This window comes from Pipistrellus hanaki, assembly GCF_964339955.1.
Source record: "Pipistrellus hanaki genome assembly, chromosome: 4".
In the NCBI taxonomy this organism is placed as follows: Eukaryota; Metazoa; Chordata; class Mammalia; order Chiroptera; family Vespertilionidae; genus Pipistrellus; species Pipistrellus hanaki.
This window is the reverse complement of record NC_140506.1, coordinates 91,782,014-91,803,226: the sequence shown is the minus strand read 5'-3', so window position 1 is coordinate 91,803,226 and position 21,213 is coordinate 91,782,014. Positions and strand designations below refer to the sequence as shown.

General features: G+C 52.0%; 3 protein-coding genes across 4 annotated transcripts in view; 1 reads left to right on the top strand and 2 right to left on the bottom strand.

Annotated features, from left to right (window-relative positions):
• Positions 1-9,898, bottom strand: part of CLCN7 (chloride voltage-gated channel 7) — a 28,979-nt gene extending 19,081 nt beyond the window's left edge. Inside the window, exon 1 of the mRNA XM_084882567.1 lies at positions 9,686-9,898. Within this exon, the coding sequence (XP_084738693.1) occupies positions 9,686-9,838 (153 nt within the window). The 5' untranslated portion in view covers positions 9,839-9,898. The remainder of the gene's footprint in view (positions 1-9,685) is intronic.
• Positions 9,899-13,703: 3,805 nt separating this feature from the next.
• Positions 13,704-14,532, top strand: LOC311621564 (mitochondrial import inner membrane translocase subunit TIM14-like). The gene is made up of 2 exons (XM_084881728.1): positions 13,704-13,920; positions 14,383-14,532. Exons 1-2 carry the CDS (start codon positions 13,716-13,718, stop codon positions 14,529-14,531), a joined length of 354 nt encoding a protein of 117 aa, XP_084737854.1. The 5' UTR covers positions 13,704-13,715; the 3' UTR covers position 14,532.
• A 1,306-nt stretch (positions 14,533-15,838) lies between these two features.
• On the bottom strand, positions 15,839-20,389 carry PTX4 (pentraxin 4). 2 transcript variants are annotated; one of them, XM_084881727.1, is made up of 3 exons: positions 19,761-20,389; positions 18,411-18,993; positions 15,839-16,689 (listed from the first exon to the last, which is right to left on the bottom strand). In XM_084881727.1, exons 1-3 carry the CDS (start codon positions 19,899-19,901, stop codon positions 16,049-16,051), a joined length of 1,365 nt encoding a protein of 454 aa, XP_084737853.1. In that variant the 5' UTR covers positions 19,902-20,389; the 3' UTR covers positions 15,839-16,048. The 2 variants fall into 2 exon arrangements, with proteins under 2 accessions (XP_084737853.1, XP_084737852.1); XM_084881726.1 differs by having other exon boundaries at positions 18,411-19,032; positions 19,761-20,376.
• Between the last annotated feature and the right edge of the window lie 824 nt (positions 20,390-21,213).

Sequence of the window (21,213 nt, the reverse complement as noted above, 5' to 3'; positions counted from 1 at the left end):
AGCGGAGCAGAGACCCACCCCTGCTGTGTGGAGCGACAGCAGGGCCAGTGCTGGACCCGTGCCTGTCCCCACCACCCACAGCCTGTCAATATGTCCAGCCTCAGAGTGGGAAGCCCAGGCCTTCCCCACAGCAGACCCTGCCCTTCCCTGTTTTAATGGGCTTCGGAGATTAGACACCTACTAGACACCAGAACCCAGGGCTGCAGGCAAGCTTGCTGCTGCCCTCCTGGCCCCCTTCCCTGGACAACAAAAACCCATTCTCCATGTGTTTCCCCATCATGAGACAATGGTCTGCCACAGGCCTCCAGGCCAGCTCTCCAGACATGTGATCTGAGGCCCTCCTCTCCTGGGGCAGGAATACCCTCAAACCCCAGAACCCTCCCACTTTGAAGTGAGGCCACATGCTGGGACCCAGGGGGCAGGTCAACTACAAAGCACAGAAAACCAGGAGCGTGACTTCTCTTAGGCCCACTGCTGGGGCATGGCAGAGGCCTGGACGAGGAAACAAAACACATACATCAGTTACCTTTTCATTTCAGAGAAGCAATAAACCATGGGTTAGCTAAGTATGTTTCAAATATTACATACTTGACCTCAAAGATGGTTCTTTGTTTCTCTGCAATGCAAATGCAGTTAGGTGCCCTGCATTTCATCTGGTAGCTACACATGCAGTGGAAAAACAAGCAGCCAGCCCAGGCTGCGTGGCTCAGTGGCTGAGCACTGACCTATGAACCAGGAAGCCACAGTTCAATTTCTGGTCAGGGCACATGCCTCAATCCCCAGCAGGAAACAGCTGATCAATGATTCTCTCTCATCATTGACTAGAGGCCTAGTGCATGAAATTTGTGCATGGGTAGGGTCCCTAGGCCTGGCCAGTGATTGGGCCTCCCTTCCCCAGCTGCAGGCTGCCGGCTGCCGGCTGGGGCATTCCTTTGTTCCAGGTCACGAACTGGTGATCAGTGCACGTCACAGTGAGCCATAGAACTCCCAGTCTCCTGGTTGAACTCCCGTGGGGACACTTTGCATATTAGCCTTTTATATATAGATGTTTCTATGTCTCTCTCCTCCTCCTCTCTGAAATCAATAAAAACATAGGAACAAAGTCTGCTGTACACTCAACAACGGACCTCAGAGGGGTATTCAGCCAGAGTGCACTGTGACTCCAGTACAGGAAGTTTACGTCAGGTGGAAACAACCTGTGCTGCCTCAGTGGCTACTTTTGGGGGCAGGAAAAGTGAGGGCACGAGGGGGCTCAGAGGGCATCAGCTGACTGGAAGTTGTCTGAATCTCCTGGCACCACTGTAAACCATTACAACAAATTGGGGGCCTTATATCAGGAGAAATATATTCCTTCCCAACTCTGGAGGCCAAGGTGTCACCAGGCAGCACTCCCTCCCAAGGCCCCTTTCTGCCTCTTCTAGCTTCTGATGGGCGATGGCATCTAAGTATTCCTTGGCATCTGGCCACATCATTGGAGAATCTCTGCTTCCGTAGTCTGTCCAAATTTCCCTCCCCTTAAGAGGACACCTGTCACTGGTGGCAGACTATGCAAATCCGACCTCATTTTAACTTGATCATGTTTGTGAAGATCGTATTTCCATGCGAGGTCCCATGCACAAGTTCCAGGGGTTAGGAGTGGACAGATATTTAGGGTGGTAACATGTGAGGTGCGTGTTCTACTTGAGATCATGCTCCACTTGCACAATGTGCACGTCTCTATGTACATATGGTAAACATCAGAACAGGTGATTAATGAGAAAAAGACCTGTATCCTTCTAAAAACAATTGACAATGCCCCCAAACGGCTGCATCTTATGAGAAAGGCTGTGCTGACCCAGAAAGGGATCCCAGCTAAGCGTGAACTCGAACCAGGAGGTGGCCGGGCACTGGCTGCAGTCCCCACACCCCAGACAGGACACAGTCATCAGGAAGCATGCCCAAGCTACAAGCCCAATCACAGCAACACCAAATACACTTTCCTGGGGACATGTCCACACATGCAGACCGGCCAAGCAGACAGGGAACAAAGACTGGCAAGCCCAGCTGGCAATGCCCAGGCAGCATCAGTCGGACTGTGAAAGGAGAATGGGAAAACCGATACTGCCATCCAACCTGACAGATGGAACCCACAGAAAGGCAGTCTGGCCACTTTATCTTATTTGTCACTGATCATAAAAGCAGCTCAATTATATCGGGCAGTCATTCCAATCACACCAAGGCAGCCCAGAGTTGATGCCCATAAAGCATTTCCTTTCACATCTAAACGTTCTTGGGCCAGGCTGTGACCTCACGTGCAGCCCAGAGAGAGAAGGGGCAGGACTCAGGTGACAAAAGGTCCTCCGCACTTGCCTTGATGCCAGATGAGCACAGGGGATGGCACCCTGAGGGAGCCGTGTGGACCCAGGAAGGCTGATGAGTGGGAGAAGCTGAGCCATGGGCTGGGCTCTCTCCCTTGTCCACACCTTCATGTTTTCATCACCTCTTTTCTGAACTTTGTGGGCATCTTTTAGGAACAATTTTTTTGTGGTAAAAAAGGCCATTTACTCAAAGTTCAATTATTTATTGTGTTGCATCTATTTTCTTCTCTTTTCTTAAACACATGTTAAATTAAATACTGATTCTTCTAACTACTGACATGCACAAGCCTGGCTGCAATCTTCCAGGACAGGATCTGATGAAAGATTTACGTACTGTGCGGTTCCACTGACCTGACACTCTCAGAATGCCAGGCTGCAGGGATGAGAAGTACTCGGTGGGGGAGGAGTGGCGTAAGAGGAGGACAAAGGGATCTGCGTGGTAATGGGCATGCTCTGTGCCTTGCCTGCAGTGGTGTGCTCACACAATCTACACATGACCTAATAGCAGAGAACCACATACTCGCACTGTGCCAATGTCAGCACGGGTTTCTATATTGCACTATGAAAGATGGAACCATTGGATGAAATGGGGGGAAGGTATGCAGGCCCTCTCTATACTGTCTTTTAATGTCCTGTAAGTCCATAATTATTTTTAAACATTTTAAATTTATATACAAATGTGACATCCAACTGAAAAACTCTGTGCATCAAAGGAAACAATTAACAAAGTAAAAAGGAAACCCATCAAGTGGGAGAAAATATTTACAAATTATAGATTTGATAAAGGGTCAATATCCAGAATATATATTAGTAAAGGACTTGTACAACTCAATAACAAAAAAAAACAACACACCTAATCTGCTTAAAAAAATGAACAAAGGACTTGAATAAATATTTCTCCAAAGACATACAGATGGCCAATAAACACATGAAAATATGCTCAGCATCACTAATCACTAGGGAAAGGCAAATCAAAACTGCAATGAGCCTGGCCGGGGTGGCTCAGTGGTTGGATGTTGAACTATGAACAAGGAGGTCACAGTTTGAACCCTGACTTCCTGGTTAGTGCACATAACAGGATCATGGGCTCGATCCCTAGTCGGGGGCATGAAGGAGACAGACAATCAATGATTCTCTCTTATTGATCTTTCTCTCTCTCTCCTCCTCCTCCCTTCTTCTCCGAAATCAGTAAAAATCTATTAAAAAAAGAAAACTACAATAATACCACTTCACAGCTGTGAGTCTGGCCAGAATAAAAACCCAAACAGAATAACAAGTGTTGGTGAGGATTAGAAGCTGGAAGCTGGTCCACTGTGTGGGTGTGAATGCAAAATGGTGCAGGCACTGTGGAAAACATTATGAAAGTTCCTCAAAAGTTAAAAATAGGACTATCACAGGATGCAGCAATTCCACCCTTGTATATATATCCAAAAGAATTGAAAGCAGGATCTCAAAGAAATATTTGGATACTCATACTCATAATAGCATTATGCATAATGGCTGCAAGCAACCCAAATGTCCATCGATGATGAGGGGGTAAACCAGCGGTAGGATATACATACAATGGAATATTATTCAGCCTTAAAAAGGAAGGAACTTCTACAATATATGCTACAACATGGATGAAATTTGATGACATTATAGTAGGAGAAAGTAGCTGGTCACAAAAACACAAATACTGTGTGATTCTCCTCATTTGAGGTCCCTGGAAGTCAAATTTATATAGAGATAAAATAGAATGGTGGCTGCCAGAGGCTGGTGAAGGGGAAGTTAGTGCTTAATGGGCACAGTTTCAGTTTTGCAAGATGAAGAGTTTTGGGGACGAAGGTGGCGATGGTTGTGCAACAATGTGAATGTACTTACCAGCACTGAACTGTACACTTAAAAATGGTTAATATGATAAACTTTGCTGTATGTTTTTACCGCAATTAAAACAAAATTTAAAAACAACTTAAAGGTTGTTTGCTGTCTATTCTGCTGCTCTGCATTCTAACACCCTCCAGGCTCCATGCTCAGCACTGAGAGCTTAAGACCGCTACAGCTAGGGGCTCTCAGTCAGAGAAAACACGTTTCCCATAAACAAGTAAGTGTAAACTATGAGACTTGAGCTCGATGGGTGGGTGAGGAGAAGGCACTGAGGCTGAGACCTAAAGGAAGAAAAGGAGCAAGCAGGAGGAGGGGCTTTGGGGTGGGAACTCTGCGGAGGGGGCGCGGGGTGCCTCCCAGGCCCTCTGGCTAGGCCTGAGGCCACCCTTGTCCCTTAGCTCTCTGCACTGTCCGTGTGTTCTCGTCTGCTTCTCCAGATCATGAGCTTCCTGAGGCCATGGCTGTCCCATCCACACTGTCCTGGACAGGAGCCCTTGGGGAGGAAGCAGGGTGGCCAGCCGGGACCCTACAAAGTGGGGCTGAGGGTCAGCAGATGGAGAGGAAGGACAATAGGACGATGACAGTAAGACAGAGGACTCCTGGAGGGGATCACTGGTGGTGGGACCCCCTAGAGAAAGACAGGAGCTCACTTATGATCAGCAGAACTCAAGGAGCTGGATGACAAATGATGGGCTGCAGCTTCCCTGCAAGCCCCCGCCTCCCTGGCATGCTTAGATAGTCTGTGGCTCTGGGCCATCAGGGCAAGGCACCGTCTCATGTGGTAACCCAGATCCCAGAGAAGTAAGAGCCCCAAAATGATTCTAAACGCCCCCTGGGAATTCTCGGGCACAGCTTCCCACAGCAAAGGTCCCCGGAAACGTCCCGCACTTACGAACACTGTAAATACCCCGCCCCCGCCCCAGAGCGTCTTGTTTCTGTCTCAGAGTTCCTTCCAGAAGTTCTTAAACCGTCCACTTCCTATTGCCCACGCACATGCCCATGACTTGCTGGCTGACCTCACCCTCTCTGTGCCCCAGCAGCAGACAGGCAGGAACTCACTGGCTAACCAAAATCCCACACGAAGGGGACAGCGACCTACAGGTAACTCTGAACAGCCCGGTCCTGGACAGACAGAGGCTGAGCTCAGGCTGGTCCCCAGCTCCTCCTCACTGGGCACTTAGCAGCTTGACCTGGGCACAGGGCTGCCACTTGACCTCACTCTGCCCGGAGACGCTACTTCAGGAGCGGGGCAGGCTGTGCCTGTGCTAAGGTGGCAATGGCACATGGTCACTCTGGACATCCTGCAATACAAGCCCTAAGGACCAGGTGACGAGGACAAGTGCTCACGTCCACGTCACCAGAACATTCCCAGAGGGCAGTCGTTGGCCTGGGTCTTCGTTTCAGTTCAGGTGGCCCTGGCCTGAGCAGCTTACAAGCTGCCTTCTGCTGCAGCACTGGGTAGGGTGCACGAGCCTAACCGTGAACTCAGCCAGCTGGCCCAGAGCACGCCCTCCCTGCATGAAAGCCAGCATCCAGTGGGACAGCTGCCAGGGGAGTTGCGCATGAATGGCAACCCAAAGACAATCACTTTTGTTCAGCTGGCTATTTTGTCTGTTTTTTTTTTTTAATCCTCACCTGATGGTTTGTTTAGAAAAGGGGAAGAGAGAGAAACAGAGAAACATCCACATGAGAGAAAAATACTGATCAGTTGCCCCCTGTATCCACCCTAACTAGGGATCGAACCCACAACCTAGGTGTGTATCTTGATTAGGAATTAAACCTGCAACCTTTTTGGTGTACGGGATGATGTTCCAACTGAGTCACCCAGCCAGGGCTGTGCAGCTGTTTTCAATGCAGCCCAGAGTGACTAATGTTTTCTGTCTTATGACAAGCACTGTGCTCAGTGCTGCACAACTATAACTTCTTTGCAGATGCAGTGGTTGGAGCACCTGGCCCAAGGACGTGCTCCTTATACAAATGCCTCTAGTCCCCCCTTTGCACTTGCTCATATAAGGTGGGCTAAAGATTCTTTAAATAAAGAATGCTTTCTGTGACTGGCCTAAAAGAACAAATTTGAGGTGGTGGGGATAAAGCAGCTGTCCCTGCAGGTCTGAGCTGACTTCTCTTTCCACTCTCCACTGCGATTTGGACAAAACTCTCACAGGGTTGCAAAAAGAGGCTCTTGCACTCTTTAAAAATGCACCCCAAGCGGCCAGGCCCGGAGCAGCGGCTGCCAGGCTAGGAGCGGCCAGGCCCGGAGCAGCAACTGCCAGGCAGGGAGCGGCCAGGCCCGGAGCAGCAACTGCCAGGCTGGGAGCGGCCAGGCCCGGAGCAGCAACTGCCAGGCTGGGAGCGGCCAGGCCCGGAGCAGCAACTGCCAGGCTGGGAGCGGCCAGGCCCGGAGCAGCCGGGCCCAGAGCAGCTGGGTCGGGTGCGGCCAGGCCCAGAGCAACTAGGTCGGGAGCGGCGGTAACCAGACCCGGAGCAGCTGGTTGTGGAACGAACCAGAGCAACAGAGGCCAGGCCCGGAGCAGCCAGGCCCGGAACAGCTCGCTCCTCGCCTGCCCCTGCCCCACGGCTGCCTCTCAGACATGGCTGGAAACTTTTGTGGGAACTTGAGGGTCTGCTGAATCAAGTGATGAAGGCTTAGATCTGGATGTGTTGAGTTAGTATAGGGCTGGGGGGTTGATCTGTGAGTGCCTTGGGTGGGGCCTGGATGAGGCTGGTTGACCTATTTGGAAATGTCTTTTGTGTGAAATGTATCATTGGGCATGTGGTGGTATTATTGATATGAGAAAATGCTAAGTAACTGATTTACTATCTGAAAAGGGATTTACTATCGGGGAAAGGGAGGGAGGAAGAGACTGAACATAAACTGCACCTATGGATGAGGACAATGGGGAATGGGGAGGGGTCGGAGGGTGGGGTGGGAATCTGGTGGAGGGGGGAAGAAATGAGGAACCTTTGTAACAATATGAACAATAAAGATTGATTAAAAAATAAATAAATAAATAAATAATAATAAATAAATAAAATAAAAATGCACCCAAGCCGAAACCGGTTTGGCTCAGCGGTAGAGCGTCGGTCTGCGGACTGAAAGGTCCCAGGTTCGATTCCAGCCAAGGGCATGTACATTGGTTGTGGGCACATCCCCAGTGGGGGGTGTGCAAGAGGCAGCTGATCGATGTTTCTCTCTCATTGATGTTTCTAGCTCTCTATCTCTCTCCCTTCCTCTCTGTAAGAAAATCAATAAAATATATATTTTTTTAAAAATGCACCCAAGTATGACCTCTCCTGCCCTTGGTGCCCCTTACGCAGTCCTCACGGAGGACTGGCCTGTTTCTCCGTGAGTCTGGAGCTAGTAGGAAGCTGCTTCGTGCACCTCTGTGTCCCAGGCAAACTGCATGCAGCCAGGACAAAGTAGGTGCACAATTATTTAAAATTTGTTTAAGAGTAGCTCATCTATTCTTATAAATGCAAACAGACAAAAAAGCTTGCACAGATGTAAGGGAATGCTTTTTAAGGGAGGAGATCAACAGGCTCCTTCCAAAAAAGCCAACTCATGTATCTAGTTGCAAAGAGAAGTGGGAAACCCCAACATATTTGTTCAATGCCGAGATAAACCCAAATCCAACCTCGAAGTTTCCAATCCCTTTACCTGTCAACCCTTAAAGCCAGTTTTATACTTCTGTTTGTAGACTTCAGATAATTTTATGCTATTTGTGGTGCTTTTTAAAATTCTTATCTGAGGATGTGTTTTTACTGATTTTAGAGAGAAAGGAAGGGGGGTAGAGAGAGAGACATTAATCAGTTGCCTCTGGCACACGCCCTGACCCGGAATTGAACCTGCCATCTTTTGTTTCACGCTCCAACCAACTGAGCCACAGCAGCCAGTGCCAGGTAACTTTCTTTCATTTTTTAAAATATATTTTATTGATTTTTTTACAGAGCAGAAGGGAGAGGGATAGAGAGTTAGAAACATGGATGAGAAACATTGATCAGCTGCCTCCTGTACACTCCCCACTGGGTATGTGCCCACAACCAAGGTAGGTGGCCTTAACCAGAATCGAACCTGGGACCCTTGAGTTCACAGGTCGACGCTTTATCCACTGAGCCAAACCTGTTAGGGCCAAGTAACTTTCTTTTAAAAGAGGAAAAAAGACCAGAAATGTCCCAAGAAAATAACAAAGCACCCACATCCCCACCACTGCAAATTTTCTAATTTAGGCCTGACAGAGAAAACATCTGAGCAGGTTTCTCTCAAATGAAGCTGAGCAAAGGGCCGGCTCTGACCTTCATTGTCCAGTGAATTTCTAAGGGACTGGGGAAACCTAACCATAAGTTCTGGACAAACAGCCCCCTGTCTCTCCTAGTCCTTAAACACTATACAATTACTTGAAGGACAGATCTCGAACAGGAAGAGAAAAAGTAAAGAATAAGCACAAAACAAAATCAGACCAACCAACAAAGATAGTTCATTAACTAAAAAGAAAAAACATTTAAAGACACAAATTGCATCACTGACATGTTGGGCACATTTCAACCACCCTGACTTGTTGCTTAGTGTGTCTGGCTGCAATGAACTGCTAAGGGAAACGTACTGCAGGCACGTATCATTCCTAAGATGGCCCCGAAGTCTGTACTGATCCCTGAAGAGAAGAGGGGCGGAGTTCCTCAGTTAATCTCATTGAAAAAGAAAACTGCAACCTAAACTGTTAAACTCTGGGAACTGTCAAACTAGTTGCTCATGCGTCTATGACAATTCTAAAAAACAAAAAATACTGCAGAGCCGGATTCACCTGAGCAGAATTCCATTTGCCTTCCCTTTAAAGCCATTTTGGAGTCAACTGTCAGGAAATATATTAGCTTCGTGCTGTCAAGGACATGACGGCAAGCGCGCTAGCCTGCTCACCTCGCCCATAAAACACCCGAGTGTAATGGCGAATTCCACCTGCTCCTGGGTCCCTGCTGGGCAGCTGGCCCAGAACTCACTCCCAAGACTCTGGAACTCAGGACCTAGGTTACGATGATGCCAGCTTCGCCATTTGCCAAGGGAGATCCTGGGCTGCGTTCCCGAACCCGTTGGCGGCTCAGCTTCCTTGTCTTTACAATGGGGATGAACTACCGAATCCTGACTCACCGAGTCCCTGCGAGGCTCAGCTGGGATGGCGCACTGCGCAGCCCACGCCACCCCCGGCCCAGCAGAGCGCCTCCGTCGAAGGACCTTTGGCCCGTCAGAGCCCAGCCCCCGACTCGCAGCGGCCCACGGCCATGCTGCAGCGTGTGCGCCGCCACGGCTGGACCGGCTCCCGGACCGGCTCCCGCGTGAGGGAAGACTGAGGCGCGGACCCAGGGCTGGTCCAGATCAGCAGGAGGCCGCCCCGCCCGGCCGGCGCGGGCCTGGAGGTGTGGAAGTCTCTGCAGGCCGGGCGCGAGGCCTCAGTCTACCCGGGGTTCCTCACCTGGCGGGCGGCCGCGGGCCCTGCCCCGTTCAGCAGCGGCGAGCCCTCGCCGGCCGGCGCCTCGGGCCGTGCCGCCCTCCGCAGCAGCGGCGCCGCCTCGTCGTCATCCCGGTCGCGGCCGGACCAAGACACCTTCTTGGAGACGTTGGCCATGGCCCGCCGCGCCGGCCCCGTGTTTGTTCTCGTGACCCGCGCCGACACCACGTGACCCCCGGAGAGCGGCCGCCTGACTTTGGTGGCGTCCACGTGACCGCGGACGGGGGCGGGGAGGGCAGCCGCGCTAGGCCTTCTGGGAGTTGTGGTCCAGGAGCCCGGCTCTGCAGCATTCGAGGTCTAGAAGCAGAAGTCCCCTCTAGTAGCTCCAGTCTGTCAGACCCAGTCAACACTTAGTGAAGGGAAAGAGAACCCAAAACAGGAAGAGGGGAGGGGAGAGATAAAGGTCTCTCTCTTCTTTGTAGTATGTGCCGCCAAATAGTGTGGAAGGAAGGATGGAATTAGAAACATCGCCATTTGCCACCATTTAGGCCAGAATCGTTAGTGAAAGCTGAAGCCATTGGATTAAGGTTTTGGGACACTAGATGTACGCAGTCTCACAGTATCTTCCTGCAGGTTACTTACACTGAAGAAAGGAAAAGAAACCTGCTGTGAGAAACCTGCTGTAAGAAATCTGGTAGACAGACACCATCTGAACCAAGGACAGGCTTAGCATCACCATGATAGACTGGCATCGCCACAGGCCTCCAGAAGTGCTGCACTGGGCAGAGCACAACATCGCTCCTGTGGCATTCCTGTAGAAAATATGTTCCTGCCCTGGCTGGTTTTGCCCAGTGGATAGACCCTTGGACTGCGGACTGAAGGGTCCCGGGTTCGATTCTAGTCAAGGGCGTATCAGAAAAGCTTGGTCTCAGGAGATACATACTGAAATATGTGGGAGAATATGTTGTTATATAATATCTGCAATTTAATCTCAAGTGATTCACAAGGTAATTAATCATAACATGTAGCTACCCACTGTGAGAGAAAGTGTGATAAAATGTTAACACGATGAATCTAGGATAGATATATGTGATATGGAATGTATTTGTCTCACCACTTTATTTAGGTTTGAAAATTTCCAAAATAAAATTTAATTTATTTAAGGTAAAGGGGTTGGAGGTTGGGGATAACCAAAGGGAAGGACTACACAGCACTGAGCCAAAGGGTATTGGGTCCAGAGTGGCAGCAAAAATATACTTAGGACAGTGAAACAATGAAGGGCATAGGAGAAGTAACAGGAGCGCCTAGGCTGGGTTGCTTTGGCTCACTGGGAAGTCAGAGAAAGGGGGCCTTGGAGAGAGATTCAGAGGGTCAGCCCAGGATGAGCTGCCACTGCCCATTGCTCCCCTGGTGGCAAGCCTCATGGGGTCCCTTAGAGGTTAGGGGATATGGGCCTGTGGGAGGGGGAGAAGAGAGGAAAGGGAATGGACCTGGTGTGCTCCTTGGAGGGAGAGCATGCATTGGATCCTTTGTCCTGAGCATATTTCTCTCTCTTGCAGGTGGAAATTTGAGGGTAGGACTTTCCAGCTGTGCTCTTTCAGGGTTGTAGTCTCCACTGATTGGTTGGTGCCAGACCAGGGGGTCATTAGTCAATGTAACTGGTCCAAAGGCAGCCAAGGTGTCACTTACCTGGTTTTGCTGCTTTTCAGGGCCTGGAGCTGAAACACAACTGAGGCCTAGATGTTATCTTTAGGGAGGAAAAGGTCAGGGGGGTCTAAACCGCCTGATCATTGATATGAAACATCAGAGGTCCAAGCTGCATGACCTGTGATATGCTAGGGGAGGATAGGTTACCCTGGGGTGAGGTTCTTGTTTTCCCAGTTTTGCTCTTTGCTAGGCATCTACCCTGGTGAGTTTCTGTACCTGCCCATATCCCTGCTCTGCTCCTGTCTATCTAACAGTTTTTTAGTCTCTGAGGCTAAGAAGATAAGGGAACCCCTTTTACCATATAATTCAAAATAAAACCAAAACTAAAACCAAAATAAGAGGAAGGAGGTCCAACCGGTTTGTACATTTCCCCAGGATTATTGGGCAACACTTTTTAGGAAATACTGAAAACAACGTTTTTTCAAAAAAGGCATTTCCTCATTAGTATGACCTGGCTTTGCCCCTTCCAGCGATGGTTTCCAGAGTGCTGGCCCCCCATTAGAGTATGAGGGCACAGAGGCTGGGAAGGGAAGCTGGTTCATACAAGGCCCTGAGCACCAGGCAGGGTTGGACCTGACTGATCTGACTGACTGGAGTGGCTGAGTGTGGTTTATATGAGGCATCCAGGCAGGCAAAAGAGCTGAGCAGAGCGCAGGGGTGGGGGGTGGGTGGGTGGAGGATGAGAACAGTCCCTGGAATGGCAGGCTAGTGCAGGAAGAGTGGCCCATCGCTGTGGCTACACAAGGCAGGGCTGGTCCCAAAGGTCGCCCCTGTCAGACAGGTGAGGAGCCTGAACTTGTCCTTCTGCTGGACAAGTGGCCCTTTCAGAGGACAAATGGGCCAGGGTAGGAAAGGGGGGGGGGCGGGAAACATAGCCAAGGCATCTTGTCAGGACCCAGCTTTCACCGTAGGAGAAGGAGGGCTTTGGGTCCTCTTGTCCTCCTTACCCAGAAACCCAACAAACTCGGGTCAAAGGTGAGATGTGCTGGGTCAGGTAGACGTGGCTCATGCTTCAAAATGCACATGGATTTTGCTGCTGATCCCACAAGAATGGTGGATTATGTGAGGTCATCAGACTCCTCTGCTCCAAAACCTGAACAGTCTCCCCTTGTCCTGTGGGACAGAGCCCAGACCCCTTAGCTGGACAGGCCAATCGGTATCAAATTCCCAGCCATCTGAGCTCCCACCAAGCTGTCTCAACCCTACCCCAAGCCCTTGCTGCAGCCACTTTGCACTCTTGGATGGCCCCATGCCCACAAAATGTCCCAAATGCACAGCCTGGAGTGAATACCCCCCTTCCCATGGCTTTAGGGTCTTCAGATGCTGCTGCCGTGAAGGGTGACATAAGTCCCCCCCAGCATTGTAAGCACCCAAAAGCAGGGGAGGGCCGAAACCGGTTTGGCTCAGTGGATAGAGTGTCGGCCTGCGGACTCAAGGGTCCCTGGGTCGATTCCGGTCAAGGACATGTACCTTGGTTGCAGGCACATCCCCTGTTGGGGATGTGCAGGAGGCAGCTGATCGATGTTTCTTTCTCATCGATGTTTCTAGCTCTCTATCCCTCTCCCTTCCTCTCTGTAAAAAAATCAATAAAATATATTTTAAAAAAAAAAAGCAGAGAAGGGGTGGATGTATTGCCCTGTATGATCTTTTAATGCCTTTCTGTCCCTTGGGAAATAGTAATCAAATTGCCATCCTGAAGGAAAGATGTCACCCCGCCCCTCTCAGCACCAGACTGGGATGGAGTAAGGGCTCCAGAAAAGGCCAGAGGAGACGGGTGTGTCCTGGGGCAGTGCCGAGGGAAGCATAAGCAGTGACCCAGGGGCCTTCACGAGGCCACCCAGGGGGTTTCCAGGTCCAGAATGCCTCCTCTGACCTTGACTCATGTAAGGTGGCATTGGCGGTGGGGGGCATGGAGTTGAGGGGGGTTGGGAGCTCTGGGCTAAGTCAGCTGAAGGCCTGGAATTGCTGGAGCCACAAAGAGCTCTGCAGGGATAGGATCCCTGCTAAAGGACCCAAGGGACTAATTTAGGGCACCTCCCCCCCAGGGAGAGGGGCTGCATTTGGGTCTTCTTGGGGGAAATGCCAGTATTATAGGGTTAACTTACATTGCACTGAAACGTAAAGTAAACCATGCCTATTCTAATTGCCAAGACATTTTTTTAAATGCAATGCCCTGTATGATCTTTTAATATAATGATTCTACAAAAGGAAAAGTTACGCAAAAGACAGAGGTTTTGGCCCCGCTGGCGGCGCCCTTACTTTCTGGTAGCGGCGGGGAGCGGGTGGCCCGGCATTTGGGGCTGGGATTAGCCGCGCTCTTGGGAGGCAAGGGAGCCGAGCCGGAGCCATGGCCAGTGCAGCGGGAGCGGTTGGACTGACCATTGCTGCTGCAGGATTTGCAGGCCGTTATGCTTTGCAAGCCATGAAGCATATGGAGCCTCAAGTAAAAGAAGTTTTTCAAAGTCCACCAAAATCTGCCTTCAGTGGTGGCTATTACAGAGGAGGGTTTAAACCCAAAATGACAAAACGAGAAGCAGCAGTAATACTACCCTGTTTCCCCGAAAATAAGACAGTGTCTTATATTAATTTTTGCTCCCAAAGATGTGCTAGGTCTTATTTTCAGGGGATGTCTTATTTTTCCATGAAGAAGAATATGGTACACATTTATTTTTAAATGAAAATAAAGGAAATGTATTACCTGTATACGGTACGGTAGTACGGTAGTTGTCAACACAAACCAGACAAACTGTGAATCCTACAGTATCAAGAATTTACTCGTTTATTCAATGACAATCATGTCATCATCTTCTGGAACATCATCATAACAATCCAATTCCTGAATTTCCTGGTGAATTTCTTGTGACTCCATTTCTTTCAGAATCAGTGGACCAAATCTCTCATGTTTAGCCTAGGGGGGCCTTATTTTCGGGGGATGCCTTATATTTCAGTCAGAAGGAAACCTGTAAGTAGGTCTTATTTTTGGAGGATGTCTTATTTTCGGGGAAACACGGTAGGTGTAAGCCCTACCGCCAATAAAGGAAAAATAAGCGATGCTCACCAACGAATTATGCTTTTAAATCACCCAGACAAGGGAAGATCTCCTTATACAGCAGCCAAAATCAATGAAGCTAAAGATTTACTAGCCAGTCAAGCTAAAAAATGAAGTAAATGTATGGTGAATTTTAAGTTGTTAGTCATGTATATGAAAACAGATTTTTGTAATACAATGTCCCAAAGCTACACATTTTAAACATGATTTAGCACAAACAAAAAAAATCAAGTGTTGGTAAGAGTGTGAAGAAATGGGAACCTTCATACATTGCTGGTGGGAATGTGAAATGATACAGCCACTTTGGAAACCAGTTTGGCAGTTTCTTTAAAGTGTAGACATGAATTTACCACATAATCCAGCAATTTTAACCCTTAGGTATCCACTGGAGATAAATAAAAGTACATATCTAGACAAAGACTCATATGAAAATGTATACAGCAGCTTTATTCACAATAGCCCAAACCAGAAACAATCCAAATACCCAACAATTGCTGAACGGATAAGCAAAATTGGCCCACTACAAGAGAATGTTATTGAGCCATAGAAGGGGATGAAGCACTGACACACGCACTATAAGATGAATAAACCTGGAGAACGTTTGCTGTGTGAAAGAGGCCAGACTCAACAGGACAACCTCTGCATGATTCCATTTCCTTGAAATGTCCAGAACAGGCAAACCCACAGACGCAGAAGCATATCAGGGGTTGCCAGGGCTGGGGGAAAGGGGCTGGGTAGAGACAGGAGTGACCATTAATTGGCATGACTCTTTTGGGGGCGGGGCCCACAGAAATATTCTAAAACTGGATTGTGGGGATGGTGGCACAATTTGGCAAATTTACTAAATATCTTTGAACTGTACGCTTAAAATTAGTGACTTTTACAGGATGTGATTCTACCCCAAGACAGTTGCTTTCAAAGCATTTCCTGTCCATCGTTCATGTTTATTTCTGAGTAGACTGTGCTCCCTGCAGGGTCGCTCTCCTAGAGGCTTAAGTAACCTCAACAGCCATCACAGGGCCTTGAGGGGATTCCGAGGACTCCCAGGGAGTGGGGGGCGGTGGTGTTGGGGGCCAGGAAATGAATTCTCAGCCCTTTTTGTGAGACGTTGGAACAAGGGCCACCAAAGGGAACTTCCACAGCCACCCCGAGAGGCTGTGGTGACAGCTCACATGCTGCCTGTGCAGTTTCTGGGAAAGCAGTTCTCACAGAAGCAGCCTGTAATGGGAGCGGCCCCACACCCCAAGGAGGCCCCGCGGGGGCCCAGCTCTCCCACCAGCCTGGCCCGGCCTGTTAAAATGATGGCATAACACAGAGAGGCAGCTGCAGCATCGAGGGAAAGAATGCGATTCTTAGGGACCCTGACTCACGTCTCAGCCACCGCCCTCTCTGCCCTGCTCAGGTTGTCTCCTCCTCCTCCCCCCCCCCCCGCCACCCGCCCCATGGAAGGCCCACATTCTACATTAGATGCCAGGTGTGCCTGGCCCAGGGGCAGCATCCTGCCCCTCGCTCCCCAGGCTGGGTGGGGACCCTCCGTGGAGTGTGCTGGGGTCAGGGATGGCTGAGCACAGCTGGAGACTTGCTCCTCTTGCCAGCCCGGAGCATGATCACAGCTCCCGTGGGGTGGCACCTCATGGGCAGAGCTCCAGGCAGGTGCAGTTCACCCTCCGCACAAATCCGCCTATCGAGGCAGCATTGGCCAGTGTGAGGATGGCGCCCGGCGGGACCTCCTTCCCCGTGGCTAGGTGTGAGACTTCCCCGGGGACCAGCGCCCGGTCCCATATGGCCAGGCCAGCCATGCTCCCCACGAAGGCCTCCGAGCCATCAAACCCACCCCCTACAATGTCTTGCTCCTGGCCCAGCACCAGGGACCCTCCGGGAGGGATCTCATAGCCCTCCCTGAAGCGGGAGCCGGTGGCCACCAGCCTGCGGTCCACGTGGAGCCAGTACCTGCCCAGGAGGGAAGTCCAGATGACACACACGTGGTGCCACTGGCCGTCCAGCAGCGGCTGCAGAGGCAGCTCCCTGAAGGCCGGGTCTCCGATCACAAAGTGGATGGAGCCGGGGGCCAGTGAGTCCCGGCCGTGCAGCACCAGCTTGTTGTCATTCTCAGCGGTGGCGTAGGAGAGGAGGGTGCCCAGGCGGCCCGAGGCCGTCCGGACCCAGCTGCACACAGACAGGGCCCGCAGGCCTGAGAGGAAGCCGGGGCTCAGGAAGACCACGTTCTCCGTGGAGGTGTTTGGGAAGACAAGTGCAGGGCCCACGTTGCAGACTGGAAACAGAGGAGGGGGGCGGGAGAGTCAGCTCAGGCACCACAGGTCACCCAGAAACACCCAGAAGCTTCCAGAAACAACCAGAAACATACATGCTGCAGGCTTTTCCTAAGGCTTTTCCCAAGGCCCCAGCAGCTGGCTTTCATCAGGCACTAACTGTGAGGGCTGCGTCTGACAGGCAGGAAGACGGAGACCAGGCAGTCACGTGCCTTGCTAGGGGGCAGGCCACCCTCACACTCCTCACCACGAGGGAGCCTCTCTGTGAGTCTCCTGTGGCTGCTGCGAGAATTCTCCATAAACTCGGTGGCACAAAACAGCACAGATCTTGTACCTCATCCTGGAGGCCAGAAGTCCAGCACAGGTCTCCCTGGGCTAGAACCATGGTGCTGGCAGAGCTGGTTCCTTCTGCAGAGACAAGCCCGTTCCTGCCCTTTCCAGCCTCCAGAGACGCCCACCTTCATGGCTCAGGGCCTTTCCTCCATCTTCAAAGTATATCCCTGGGCCCTCTGCTTCTGTTGTCCGACCCTCCTCGAACCCTGATGCTCCGCCTCCCTCTTATTTAGGAACACTGCGATGACCCTGGGCCACGCCATAATCCAGGGTCATCTCCCATCTCAAAATCACAACTGCATAGTCCACTCTGCCAAATGAGGTGACATAGCCACAGGGTCCCAGCGTCAGGACATGGACGTCTTTGGGCGGCACCATCCTGCCCACCAGACCTCCTGCCAGGTCTGCCTGTCTGGGTGTGGGGTGTGGGGTGGGGGTGGGGGTGGGAGCAGGGGGAGCCTCCAGTTGCTGCACCTGGTCTGAGGTTCTGACTGGCAGGTTGGGGCAGAGCCTGGGAACATGCTTTTCTAGCCCATCATCCCACTGAGTGTGAGGACGGAGGGCCTCCAGCACCTCTCTCTGCCTTGGGGGCTCCTGCCATAATCTAGGGCAGCGGTCCTCAACCAGAGGTGGCTGTGCCCCAGGGACATCGAGCAGGGTCTGCAGGGTGTTTTGGTTGTCAAATCCACTTTGTGGCAGCCCTAGCAGTTTCTGAAAGGTCAGCGGTTGATCCTGTCTTACTGGCGTGAAGGGAAATCCTGATTCAGATTAAGGGGCCCCAGAGGCTGCTAAACAAGACAGCGGGAGCAGCCTAGACAAAAATACAAGTCAAAGATAGAGGGGCCCTAGTGGGTGGAGGCCGGGGGTGCTGCTAAACTCCCTACAAAGCCTGGGGCAGCCCCCACAACGAAGGACCGCCTGGCCCCAAAGGTCAGTAGTGCTTCGGTCGAAAAACTCTCATCTGGGAAATCAGAACTGGCTTTTCAAAGGCCCGGCCCTCCACAGGTGGGCACAAGCCCCACGGGGTGCCAGCTGAGCCAGGGCCCTGCAGAGGCTCTTGTGGCAATGGCTGAGACCATCGGTGGGATCCTGCCAGCGCGAATGAGGCCAACCCCTAACGTGGAGTGGCCTGTGCTAATGCCAGGCAGCACCCCATGTGTGCATTCACCCCTCGTGCCCAGGCCAAGGGTTGGCCTGACCTGCTGGGGACCCACAGCCTGGCGGTCACCGGGATGGCCCCTTTCTTCTGGGCTGGGGTATGTGGGGCATGAGCCAGTGTTCTCTCCACACAGGACAGGGGAGAGGCTTCTGGAGCGGACAGAGGCCAATGCCTCAGTCAGTGAGAGGGAGAGTGGGGGTGGTTAAGGGAAGGCAGGCCCATGGTACTTACTCTCTCCCAGGCTCTCAGGGCGCCATGCCCGCTGGCCGCCTGGGCCTGGCAGCTCCCGTGTCCCCTGGAGACGGCCAGCAAAATCCCGAGGTGGGCCCAGGGGCTCCGGGGAAGTTCTGAGCGCCTGCCTGTCCCCCTGCAGCTCCAGGGAGCTTTGGCTTGGCAGCCCAGGCCGGGCAGGGTCCGTGGTGCCAGGGCAAGCCACTGGAAGCCACTCCTTGAGAGCATCCAGCCTGGCGCCCTGGCTCTGGACAACGCCGGTCAGGCCAGCCAGCGTGTCCTGCAGGGCTCGCATGTCCAGGGCCAGGCTGGACAGTGCCTCCCTCTGCGCCGCCTGCTCCTTCCTCTCCCGGGTGAGCTGCTGGGTCCTCTCCCGCAGGGCGGCACCCAAGGCCAGCAGCCTGGAGTCCACCTTCCGGCTTCTGCGTTGTGTCTTCCGAATCCAGGTCTTGAGGTGGCCCAGGTCGCCCTGCACAGTGGCCTGCGACTGGTTGACCGCCAGAGCCAAGGCCTGGCTCTCCTGGGCCAAGCTCTGGAACCGGGCGTCAATGCTGTAGGACAGGTTGTAGTTCCTGGCGACGGCCTGCAGGTGTGTTAAGGTCACCTCCTGGAACCTCCGGAACTGCAGAGGCACAGGGCAGCCGTGGGGGCAGGGCCGGGGAGGGCTCCGAACAAGCCTACCCTGCCTTGCTTCCGTGGTGCCTACCAACGGCCGACCAACGGCCATGGCCAGCCCCATCCCAGCCGGGTTCAGGGAGGAGGGGGGAGGGAGGGGGGACCAGCTCAAAGTCATCGGTAGCACTGTGTTGGGTGAGGGCTTCAGGCCACCAGCCTGGTCCCCCATGCTTCACCCCTGACCCTCAGGGTCCTCCCTGTGGGTGGGCGGACACCAGGATGGGCTGAGAGAACTGCTTACGCGGGTCAAAGTGGGGAGCACTGGAGGCCCATGCGGGGCGGGGAACTGTGGATTGCAGACCTCACCTGCTGCCCAGTGCTGCTACCTCCTCCACTCCCCTGCCCTGTCTGTTTCTCTCCCCCCCCCCCCCCCATAGATCCAACAGCCTGGATGCACCCCTGGGGACTTCCTACCCCCTCCCAGCCTCTGACCCCACCCAGCCCTCATGTGTCAGACCCTTACTTGTCCGCAGAACCCGGGCCTGGGGAACCTTTCTGCTGGCTTCCAGCCACAAGGGACAATAACATCATCGGCTGATAAAAAGAACTACAAACTCCACGCCTGTATCCACAGAGCGCCAAGGCTCACTACTCCATTTCCGTCACGTCTGTTCTTCTGTTGCCAATTAAAAACAAAACAAACAAACAAAACAAAACCGCATGGTGGGTGTTTACCTGTTCCTCCAGCCTGCGGAGCCTCTCGAAAAACGGTTTTCTCTGCCCTGCAGGGCCGGCTTCCTGCGACCAAGCTCCATGCAGGTAGACAGGCACAAAAACAAGAAGGACAGACAGGGCGGTCCCTCCTGGGCAGCCCATTCTGAGAAGAGCAGCGGGAGTTGCCACCAACGTGTAGGATGCTGCCGCCTGCCTGGTGCTCCTGCCTCAGCCTGTGCTCCCTCCAGCTCTCAGTGGAGAAATTTCCTTTTTTGACTCTGGCTGGGAGTCAGATACTTCCTGCCACCAAATGAAAGGCATGTGCCTCCCAGCCCACGGGCTCGGGAGAGTCAGAGGTTCCCAAGGAGACAAGCTTAAAACAGATGCGGTGTCTTTGGAAAATAGCTCCATGGGGTGAAGGCCCTGGTCCGGCTGGCTTGGCGGCGGCCGGGGTGATTGCTTTCGCAGGAGCACAGGGACTCATGTTCCCACCAAAGGAAGTAAAAGCAGGACACAGGACCTGGCTGGGGCCAGCGGGTCCTTGGATCCAAGTCTGTAGTGGGGCCTAGCACCGCACCAGGAACAGGGCATCCTATGAGGACATCTCTCCCTCGTGTAAGACAAAGGACATGGGACTGGGAGCCGCCGTAATTTATTTTGGGGACAGGTTGTGTAGTGACCCCCAAAATGTAGGTTCAAGTCTTAACCTCTATATCAGTACTTGTGAATGGGACCTTATTTGGAAAATGGTCTTTGCATGATGTAGTCCCCCTTTCCTTTTCTTTAAAAAAAAAAAATATTTTATCGATTTTTTACAGAGAGGAAGAGAGAGGGATAGAGAGTTAGAAGCATCTATTAGAGAGAGAATCATCGATCAGCTGCTTCTTGCACACCCCCTCCTGGGTACGTGCCCACAACCAAGGTACGTGCCCTTGACCAGAATCGAACCTGGGACCTTTCAGTTCGCAGGCCGATGCTCTATCCACTGAGCCAAACCGGTTTCGGCTAGTCCCCCTTTTCTGTCGCCCTATTAACTCTCTCCTGCTGAATGTGAAAGCTCAGCCAAACATCATCAGACACTTGGAAACCTCTGAAAAGAGTGACAGAAATTGCCCAAACAGTGAAGAGACCCAGGAGACCATGCAGAGGGCCAAGGAAAAGCTCACGAAGGTTCTAATCAGTACCCTTAGGAAAACAAGAAAAGCGTTGTGTTCACAAGGCAAGTAGTGGGTGCTACGAAGAATGGAATCAGAAAGGAAGTTGCTCTTGGAAATAAAAACTTTGCATGATGTAGTCCCCCTTTCCTTTTCTTTAAAGCTAGCGTGGCTCAGGGGTTGAGCGTGGACCTATGAACCAGGATGTCTCATTCAATTCCCGGTCGGGGCACATGCCCAGATTTTGGGCTTGATCCCTAGTGTGGGGCTTACTTGAGGCAACCGATCAATGATGATTCTCTCTCTCTCTCTCGCTTCCT